Here is an 11,365-nt window from a genome sequence, read left to right as displayed (position 1 = left end):
GGAAGGAAAGCGGAGAAAGAGCGATTTACGTTGACTGTTTTCCCTTCTTTTGAGGCGCAGGGTCAGCAAAAACGTCCACACAGCCTGTCAGGGGCTGTGAGCCTCTGTCCGGTAACACAACTGACTTGGAACATATAAAGTCTCCAGCTCCGACCTACTACACAGATCCTCTGAAACGTACAACTGGTAAGAAATGTTTTGAGTATGGGTGTGAGAAAATGTCCATAATAACATATTACTACCTTTTTGACTGATACTTTATCGCTATTCAACAGCACTGTATCGATGTTTCATTTTTTCTGTCTGAATAAAGTATTAAATAAACATTCCCAACAATGACTTAATAAAAAAAAGCTTTTGCTTTGGTTTCAAAAACAAATGAAATAGTTACTTCATCAGCCCTGTGGTCTGTAAATTCCTGAGTCAAGTACTACAAATACATCCTACAGTATCACAATATCTTGAAAAATAGGATTCTTGCCAATACACATCCCCACATTTTGGTCACGTGAAGGCTGCTCTTAAAGGCTTCAGTCAATGATAGGTGTGTCGATGAACTTTACTCAGCGAGGCTGCTGTTGAGACATCACTTCCACAGCTGCAGGCTCCGGACTGTTTCCACACTCCGAGATCATAAATCAAAGAGCCTCCACTGCGCTTAGAGTGGATTTGGGCCACTTGTTATCACACTTAAATCTTGAGCAATTTACAGGTGTTGTCTCTAGCCGTCCTTCACATGCCTGGGCTTCACAAACATGGGGACACGGCGGCTGTATTATCTCAAACTGTAAACCTCCTCTGTACCAATGAACGGTGAGTGAGTTCTGCACTTAGACAGTTGATACATATAGTAGAAGACGTCTTTTATCTTTTTTTTCCATACTTGTATACACATATGATTTCTAATAGAAATACACTGTTGGGGAATAAGCATGTTTTGTTGAAATGAAAAATTAAATTTAAGTAAATATAAAAACGAATACATTCAATTGTTTTATATCACATGAATGCAGTCAAAGGGCAGCATCTGGTCACAGGGACACATTTTGCCCACGTCTGCTCTGTGCACTGCTGCTGGTGACTATGGTGGTCCTGAAAGCCAAAAAGTATAGAAAGAGTTTATAAAACATGGCATGCAGTCAAATTACTCAATACATACACATTTTAATTTTGACCATAGTAACAAATGTGTTGTTATTGAACTTAGTCTGAAGACGTTAGGTAACGCAAGCGGTCGCCCAAGCATAGTTCTTAAGCACCAGTTTGTGTTCAAACAAACTGTGTTTTGTTTTTTATTTAAGTCAATTAAATCCTTAAATCTTGGTAGATGTTTTACTCACAAGATTGTACACAGTTGTTTTTAGATTGACCTGGGAAATGGGGGCGCTGTTGAGCACACCGTCCAGTAGAAGTAGTTTTTGTGAGGTTTTTTTTCGGAATACTTTTGCAAAAATATTGGGTTTTATCCTTCGCACTAACTAAGAAAATGGCTGGTTAATCAATCATAGACAGGCAAACAATGTATAAATCCACATGACCCTCAATACCAACGTTGGCTGAGCAACTTGGTCAGTACCTAGACATCCGATGCGTCGGTCAGAGAATTTCCACAAGAACGCCTCTCTTTGTTAGTAGCGCAAGCATTTAGTCAGTATCCTCAAAACAAAAGTTTTCCGCAGTATTGTAAAAGAAAATGTTGGTGATTTTTACGGACATTAGTGCAGCCAGAGCTCAAGGAGTACAAGTCTCAACAAATCTGAAGTTTCCACAATGAAAGCTAAGGTCCGGTGGTCGCTTAAGTGCTTGTGGACTAAGAAGCCTGGTTGCAAAAGGAATAACATAAGGATTGTTTGGATACCCGAGACAGTAAATGCACTATCAAGTTGGTGTGAGAGCTGATGCCTCTTAGCTGGAAGGCGCACTGTATAGTAAGTAAGTAAGTAAGTAAGTAATTTTTATTTATATAGCGCTTTTCCAGACCAGGGTCACAAAGCGCTTAAACAATCAAAACAATATTCAATAAAGTATATACTTTAAAGGTCAATATATTCAACCCTGGGTCTGAAGACAACAACTTCACATCAGTGTGGGCGCGACCACACACAGTTTTATAGTTTTTTAAAATAAGCCAAATACATATGTGAAGTTAGTCTATGCTGTCTCAGCTTTTTATCAGTAAACTACAACTTCAAGGTGTGACTTGGTTTACAGGGTTTTAAATTGGAGATGGATGTGCAGCCAATTTGATCTATAAGGAATACAACACAGATACAGCAGTTAATTCACAAAAAACATTTGTTTACATGTAATGCATATACTGATACTGACCCTACTGATGAAAGCTGATAAGAAACAACTGATCAACTCCACGGTATCTGTGTCACTAGTGATAAGATGAATCCAGAATACTTTAACACAAGTGTGGCAGGGACTGAAATAATATGCAGATAGCCAATACTGCCACTGATTGTTCGAGTCGCTCCTCCAACACTTGATAAGACGATGTATTCCTCTCTCACACACGTGAAAACTTACACAACTCCATTACACCTATTTATTATATACGTCATAAGCAACTTACTCAAACACATAGCCTTGCTGTCAAAGCCCGCTGTAAAGCTGTCACTTGAATGTTTCTATAACCAGCCCCCTGTCGTTTACCAGCCCCCTACAGGACCCTCCACTTAGCCACACATTACAACTCATACAAATACCATTTTGTTAGACCGTCCACCTACTTAACCTTCAACCTCATGATCCATCAACGAAAATGCCTTTGAACGCAAACAGCGAAGTGTATTTGTCCCATGTCTGAGCAAGAAAGAAAATCACTCAACCATCTGACACCTGAAAACCCCAATTGCCATTGTATTGAATAAGTGTGACACGCACACCTTTTAGTTAAGAATAAGATAAAATAATAAATTGAAATTGACTCTTTAAAAAAAAAATGAACTTTGATGGAGATTGGGGATTTTTAAATAATTTGATAAAATGAGACTTCAAAAGAATTCTTTAATGGAGGGAATTTTTTAATTTTTAGTGGCGTGAAAGTATCTGAATGTTCTGTTCTATGTTAGTCTTTGTATCCTTTGTTTTTTTGTTATTTTTCTTTGATCCATGTTCTTTATCTTTATCTTTAGACTTAGATTGTATCATCTTGTTCTTTCTCTTTATTTCTCTTTGTTCTTATTTTATTTATTTTTTATTTTTTTTATGAAAAATTACTGTATTTGCTGTGGCTATTGGAAAAAAACAATATCAATAAAGTTTTACCTTACCTTACCTTACCTTTAAATATATTTTTTTAATAAAATGATTTCAACTACTTGTTAATGTATCACCACAGAAGAAAACCTTCAGCAGAGAAAGGAAAAAATAAATTTATATATCCTCATTGATGTCACGAATATTGAGCATTATTGAAGATAATGTGTCTTCATGTTTGAGTTTATTCATACATATATTGGGGGAAATAATTTCTCTCAAATCCACTGTTACAGCATTTATTTAAATCTAATTTGTGTCTGCATTGAAAATATACATTTCCACACTTCTTTGCTTTAATATTCTGTTATTTCCTGGATCTACCTTTCCCTCCTTCTTCATCCTCCCTCTCCTCCCTGTCCTCCTCCTCCTCCTCCTCTCTCCTCCCTCCCTGAGATGCGAGAGAAGTTCGCCTGCAGGCTCGCTCAGCTCAACATTTACTGTATTTCATGTCGGAAGCAGACAGAGCCTCCGGAGAAGCTTTCCAGGGAATTTTAGGAATATTTTGGCAGCGTCTCGACTCTAGTAATATTCATGTGACCAGACTAAACTAGGAGCGGTGTTTAAACTGTTGTGTGTCCCGGGCGCTGTTTTTCTCTTATTTCGTTTTGTAGCTTTATTTAAAAAACTAAAAAAAAACAGTCCAGCCCACGGAGAAAGACAAGACACGCGTGGAAGAAAAAAAAAGACCAAGTCCAGGCTAAGTGAACGAGTTCCAACTCAGAATGAATAACAATATCGAGAAGGAAAACGAACCGAGTGAATTCAGCAACCACGAGGAGGAGGTGAGTACTGTCGCTTCACAAACTTTTATTTAGGCGTTTGTTTTCTCACCTGCCTTCGCTTCCTGCTTTAAAGATCCATATATATTCCTTTTCGAGTCGCGTTTCAACTATTTCTAATGTTATTTTAAAACGTAGAGGTTATTAAAAATATAGATAAAACGCAACCCGTTTCACTTCGACGAAGCGCTCGGTCATGTAACTTTAAAGCCTCCTTCAATTGATAAAACACGTTTATATTTTAATTTTTAACTTCTAGTTATGTTTAAACAGTATGGTGTTACAGGAAGTGACCAAACTCCATAAGATGTACGTACTCTTTTTATTTTAATTGTATAAATACATTTTTTATTAATATTAATAGATGTATATCAAAAATGTCCAATATCAAGTGAAATAAAAACTTTAACAATTAAAATACTAAAAATAAAAACTGAAAAGAAAAAAACTAATGGTAAACAAAATCATAATTTACACTTGCAAAAAGGTAAACTCTTAATCCTTTTCTGTCGTGCTTTATTTTGTCTTTCTAAGCCCTTCTTTTTTCTTTATTTTAAATACATCAGTTTACATCATGGTTAACTAAATATCTTATCAAATGTATTCAATGGTGAAATATGATTAAAGTTTTACTAATTTTCTGCACCAATTTAATTCAAATATATCAGGTCCTACTCAACATATATTGCTGATATTTAGGAACTGGACAAGCCAGCCGTAATACCGATCTTCAACAGTCAAACAAGGCAAACTCTGTATGTAACGTCAAGGGCAGTGGCCTCAGAATTTTTATCAAAACGAAACCAGAAAATCGGTGAAGACTATAATAATAATAAGGGCCACTGCGGTTTTGTTTCAGTGAAGCACGGAGACCGACTTCACACACCAGTAGGAAACAGCCAATAAAGGAGCTGAGAATGTTCACCATCGTAGTAAAGGGTATTTCTTGACCGGGATGAATTAGATTTCATTGAGGCTTGGGGACCAATTGAAGTTCACACAACTGCTCCTGCAACATGTCGGCAATAACTGCTGCGATACATCCTCTCACCAGTATAACGCTTGTCGTAATAATTGTTTTATGTCTCTTATTTTATATCGACAATAAAATGTTGCACACTAAGTAAGAAAAGACTGTTTACTCAATATGTAGGTGATTCGTTTTTAAGGACAGAAATGATTACAAATTGAATAAAACATTTACAATTACTGTGTTCTTAGCCTGTGTTGGCAGTTAATGTGACATTTTTCAGTAAGATTTGTCACTTTTGCCTTTGATATTTTGTCATCTTGTCTAAGTGTTGGGTTCAAATTGAAAACTTAAGGTACATTTATCAGTTTAAGAACCCGTCTGTAGCCAAAAGCATTTCTTGTCATTACATCATAGAAGTGGCGACTCAGGATATGACGTAATGCCACACAGAATTCCAATTTAAATCAACTATAAATAATTTTTACACTTGTTTAGCAATCAAATTTAACCCAGTCAACTGTTTGGATGATAAAATATCATTTTATAGTTAATATTTATACGTACTGACAGTTTCTTGCGCTTAACAATCCATTTGTCATATCTCAGATATTGTTCCGCTCTTTTCTGGAACAGAATAATATTCTCTGGCAGTGATTTAAGTTGATATTCCAGGAGAGTTCAAGTCTGCGAGAGTGTGCTGTGAGGAAAGTTCTATCAAATATAATCAAATGTTTCTCTTGGCATTATTGGGACTCTGGGTCCTGAAAACTCTGTCTGATGTATCACCATATTTGGTGAAGTGTGGAGAGCTGGCTCTGTGCTTCACTAATGATGTTAGTAGAAACAAACAGACATTCCAAAGACTAAAGGCAGACGATTTATATCACGTTTAAAACGCTAAACATGCCTTTCTATTCAAGTTATTATTGACACCGGGATGAAAATGAAGATATACAGTATATATATATATTGAAAGGGTAAATTAAAGTAAAGCCGAACAGTCTTTCAGGAAGGTTAAACAACATTATTAATAAAACTGGTGACATTTCGCCAAGTAAAAAAATGTGTATGCCATTGAGTTAAAGTATATTAACTGGGAAGCTTGGGTTCTTGTACAGGGAGAGACAGGACTGGCCTGAAAATGTTCAAATGTTTGTGGAAATGTTTGTAAACTATCCAGACTGAATCAACTTTTTAAAATATAATATTTTTCTAGATTGTATAGTACTTACACGGATTAACACCAGCTTGCACTTCTGTTGGACAAGTGAGGTGAAATACACTGAAGAAAAAACATCTAAAAGCAAGTGTAGAAGTTGAGCAACATCACATGAATCTTTGTTCTTTCACATCCTTCTATGTCCTTCTTTTATACATATTACGTTCGTGTTAATTTGTTGCACACTGCATTCCTCCTGTCAAAGTATCTCACTGTAAAATGTCAAACAGTTCTCTGCTCAACAGCACTTAGGAAACCATAAACAGCTTGGTTATGAGAGCCAAAGTTTAACAACCTCACTGGTGTGACTCTCACATGCTGAAAAACCGCGCCCCCCCCTTCATTCGCTCATGCACGGTGACTCAAATAGATCACTGATTCGCACCAGTACATCTCAGACGAGAGCTGGATGTCTCATTGCTCGGGAATTGTCGTAGAACTTGATGTTGGTTAATTGTGATCATGCTCGTGGACCGATGCACACCAAACATGGTCTCGAGTCAGGGTAGGCGCCGCGTGTTTGAACCCCCGCAACCGCCTCCGGTAGCGTCTAATCTATAGAGCACGTTTGATAAGCGCCACTATCAGGTGTTTGTGACGTTTTCTCAAAAAGTGACACTCGACAGCAACTTGAGCCACTCTGATCGCGAGTCTCCTGTCGGCTGTGTAGCCATGACCCACAATTCACTGCAACTTGAAGCGGAGTTCACCCCGTTAATGGGAGTCTAAAGGTTTATTTTCCTTTTTCTGCTTCTACACTACCTGAATGTGAAGTTAGACTTGCATTTCAGGTAGACGGCTAAACATTCTATTCAAGTGTTACCTTAAGTACGACTACTCTCGGCCACATGAGGTTTAAATATAAGGGAAGTGAACATAACTCATATTTAAAGCAGCAAAAAGTAAGTTTGAGCTTCTCCTGTGTCAGAACACTGCAACTGCAATGTTGTTGAACCTCTGCTGCACAGTTTTAAGAGGTGCGAATTGAAATGCATTTTGTCACCTTTGTAAACTTGTTTTTTGTTGTGAGAGGGCTGGTGCGACAATGGTTCAGAGGGAAGGGGACGCATTGACAGACACCCAGTCCAACAATGGACCCAGCACTACCTCTTACACATCTTTATTGTTAGGTACTGACCCTCCCTGGACTCTGCTGCCCTACTCTATACTCTCCTCTTTTCTCTCACTGTAGCCTCTCATCCATCTGTCTACCCCCCCCATCCACCCTTCCAGCCGTCTCCGTCGACACTGAGTCTGGTTCTGCTCCAGGTTTCTGCCTTCTAAAAGGAGGGCACTATCACGCTGTGATTAACTCATGGTTGAGTTGCTGGGATCTGTTTTTCTTTTCTCCAATATAGTCATACCTCAACTGTTGAGATAACCTGATAAGACACTTTAAATAAAATTGAATTGAATTGAATTGACTGTGGGATGGAATAAACTACCATGACGATATTTTTACATTGACCCTTTTTAATAGCATCACAATTTTATGTAACTATAAACTTGACCAGCAGTCATATATGTACAACTTTCTTTTTAATGTTTTACACAATGAAAAGACTTGATTAAACAACATATATATATGTATACACAGTATATATATATACAGAGAGAGAGATGAAGAAAATGTATAGGTTTGTTATAAAAAAGCGTGTTATAAAAATATATTTGAATTTCAGATTTCAGTCCAAACTTGTGATAGAACAATCAGATATCTGTCATTGCTAGATAAATCCCCACTGTTACAGCATTTCTTGGAAAAATGAGTTGATGTCCAAATAAGGAAGCCAGTTATTCTTGCTTTCTGCTTTGCCCTCTGCTTCCCCCACGGCCTCTCGCACTGAACCACAATGACATAAACTCAATAAGCAGAAATAATGAACAACTATTCAATTCTTTTTTTCTGGTGTTCATTCAAGTCTTTTTATTGTGTAAAACATTGAAAAGTCATTAAGAAAGATCTATATATCTATATACTGTATATGACTGACAGTCAACTATATAGTTAATACTTGTTAATACTTGCCGTTCATTTTAAACTAACCAGTTGTAAGAGTTTTTCTGGTGATTTAATAGCAACAATGAAATCATTCAACAAATGTACAAAGGCTTGATAGTTGCAATGAAATGATTCTATTCAAGTTTGAATATATCTGAAAATCTGTGTCTGTTCAGTGACCTCGTACAACCTTTTATCAAATAGATACCACAGCAATAATTTGTCTTTTGTCAATGTGACTTTTTACATTTTAATAATTGTATAAGTATGGGCATTTTTGTTTATACTACAATTAAATTGTTTACATAATTGTTCGACAGTTGCTTTTATGTATTTATATACATTGAGCGCCTTAACATTTTCAACAAAAAATATTAAATAATGATAACATTTTGCATGCTTATACATATACAGTTAGAAGTCACTTTTTTAAAATTTGGTAATGAAGTGGTGATGCTTTAGCTTTACTTTAAGGTCCACTGTGCTCTTTAAAATCATTTGCTGTTACATTAAGACCCTGCTTGACTCTTAGTGTTTCACTTCTTGGCCGACAGTGAAGAGATTGATCAGCTTTATTGTGATTATGTGCGAACAGCGTCTGGTGCTTGATACTGTAGCAATATCCTTAAATCAATACATATTACTATATGGATATTTAAAGGATATATTATGGCCAATATCCGAGAAGTGAACAAACAAGATAGAAATCATTCTCTCTCAAAAACTGACTGGCCATTATTCGCACTTTTGGGAATAGCACTAATATTTTTAATGGGTGTTTACTGTCATTTTGTGCAAGATGACATTGCTCTTTAAAAGCACATTTGTTTATCCAAGTCTTTGTATGCATAGGGGAAATATCAAACGTCTCAGATTTATTAAGCAATCTTAACTCAGGCATATTAGCTTCTAGGGGAGAATTAAAGACAGATTAACAGAATACATAGTCGCCTAAAACTGGCAAAACAGTTTCCATTTTGTTTAAAGCAGGGGTGCCACTTTGTTCATTTTATATTACGTAATTTCTCGACATTACTCGCTTATAATTGCCAGATTCTCTGTACCAGGGTACAAATATTGTGCCTTTGCTTCACTTTTCCAACAGTCCAAGTCTTTCGTCAAAGAGAACATAGTGCTGTCATAAATATTATATATTGGCTTCATTTCATGAAGTTATAGACGTGTTTACTTCACAGCCTCAATCTGACGCTAACTCCTTTTCTAATTGCTGGAATGTGTTCACGTTAGTTCCCTCTTTAGCCATCTTTGGTGGTCCGAAACTTCATTTCCTAAAGTTCGCAATAAATCAACAGTCTTTTAATCTTTCTTCAGCGGATCTTGTTCACGGACATAAAAAATCCAGCGAGGGTCTGATGCTCGTAAGACATCAGTTGATTCTACCCAACTAGAAACATGTAAGTGTATCTTTACGAGAGCCAGGAGAAAAACTGTACCAGTCAGACAGAGGTCACCGCACGCAGTGACTCTCCCTGGGGTGTAATTGGATTGGGCTCGGTCTGCGTTGGGCATCCACCAGGTCTTCTTCAAATAGCAGGTCATGTGGTCATTGTAACCTTTTCATTGAAGAGATGTAGGTGGGAGCTTTGCTGCTGGTGAAGCGGAGGGGGGCCGGAACGGTCTGTAACAAAGTGGCATGTGTGTGGTCCGTTTAGGTGCGCATATCTATGAAAAGGGCAACAGATATGTTAACTCCATGTGACAGTAATCTGTAGCGCAATAGGAGCTTAGGGGTAAAATGGGAACACACAAAGGGTCTCACGGACTCTCTTTGTCATTCTTTAATCTTCCAGAATGATTTATCAAATCGTAAAAGTATATTTTAATACAACCCTAAAGTGTAGTCTTAAATATCTCTTCCGAACGGAACTGGTTTTCAGTCTCTGCTTGAATTTGAAAAGTTTCCCTTACGACATTGTGTAATCTTCCTATCTGGCCTTTTGTTTGCCCTGATTCCAGCCACCAGCCTAAGAAAACATACTTCTGCTGCTTGTATAGGTTGAATGTCTTTTGTTCTTGGAGGTCATGACCTAAGATTGGGTATAGATCTGATTTCCTGAAAGAAATGAGCAGTTGAAAATTGCAACAATGTGAATTTACTGCTCTTTCTAATGAGGCAGGATGATACCTGAGGAGGATAGTGACAGCATTTAATTCCCATCATACTAAATAAAACATTTTATTTCTTTGTTTTATTGAACTAAATCATAAAACAAGTTGATTATTATGCATTCATGAAGGGGAAATATTTTTTGTGGCTGTTATTTTTTTGCAACAAATAAACACTTTTGAATTAAATGTTGAAATGAATCCATAAAACGGCAACAATTTAAAAATCAATAAACACTGCATCTAACATGATAACCACAGAGGTGTAACTCTCGTCCTGCAGCCTAACCTCCTCTTTATCTTTTGTCTGATAGTTTTGAGTTTATTTATAAAACACCAGGGGGGAATTGTCCTCTTATCTTAGCCACTTTTCACCGGTGTGACAAGAGGTATTTGAAAAAGACAACAACAAGGCTTAGCGTCAGGAACGGCTGGCAAAGGAGTCTGTGCCACTGATGTCTTAAGTACAAAGTCAGATAAAAAAATGTTTAAGAAAAAAAAAGATTTCACCCGATATGGTGACAGATATATTCCTCTAAATATAAACTGTTTAAAGTGACAGTGACGGAGGAGGGGAGTCTTTGAAACAGCTTCTTTCAAAGGACCATGTTGTCAGATGTGAGTTACTCTTGAGGTGTGAAGAAGTGTTTGTGCCAAGACAGCCATCTTGTCTGCCTTTGTCAAACTGTATTTATGTTCCTCCGTGTGACCTGTACTTAATACTGCTGAGTCACCGCATCATTATATTTTCTAGGTTACATATATCTATACTTGCTTCTTCTGTTCCTCCAAATTCATGTTTTGGAACTTTTTTTCTCAACTTTGTTTTATCTCCTTTCCTCAAAATTTCCTTCCTTCGCTCCTTTCATCTGTCCCACCCATTTTTCTTCCCTCTCTTTATTTATCTTGTTCTCCCACCGCTTCCTCCTCCTTTCCCTCCCACTCCTCACCCTCCTATTGTTTTTTCTAATAATTGCCACTCTCCTCTTCTTTCC

General features: G+C 37.1%; 1 protein-coding gene across 4 annotated transcripts in view; it reads left to right on the top strand.

Moving 5' to 3' along the window:
• The first annotated feature begins 3,685 nt into the window (after positions 1-3,685).
• The window catches only part of LOC148082311 (RNA-binding protein with multiple splicing-like), a 38,465-nt gene continuing 30,785 nt past the window's right edge, over positions 3,686-11,365 (top strand). For 3 of the 4 annotated variants that reach the window (XR_015710924.1, XR_015710923.1, XM_087789478.1), the window contains exon 1: positions 3,689-4,052. Coding sequence is in view for 1 of the 4 variants with exons in the window: in XM_087789478.1 (XP_087645604.1) it covers positions 3,993-4,052 (60 nt within the window). In the remaining 3 variants the exon portion in view is untranslated. Of the gene's footprint in view, positions 4,053-11,365 lie in introns of all 4 variants that reach the window. The other variant, XR_015710925.1, reaches the window with a different exon arrangement.

Source organism: Callionymus lyra, chromosome 4 (genome assembly GCF_982586985.1).
Source record: "Callionymus lyra chromosome 4, fCalLyr1.hap1.1, whole genome shotgun sequence".
Classification (NCBI taxonomy): domain Eukaryota; kingdom Metazoa; phylum Chordata; class Actinopteri; order Syngnathiformes; family Callionymidae; genus Callionymus; species Callionymus lyra.
Note: the sequence above shows the minus strand (reverse complement) of the source record. Positions and strands in the feature narration are given on the sequence as shown.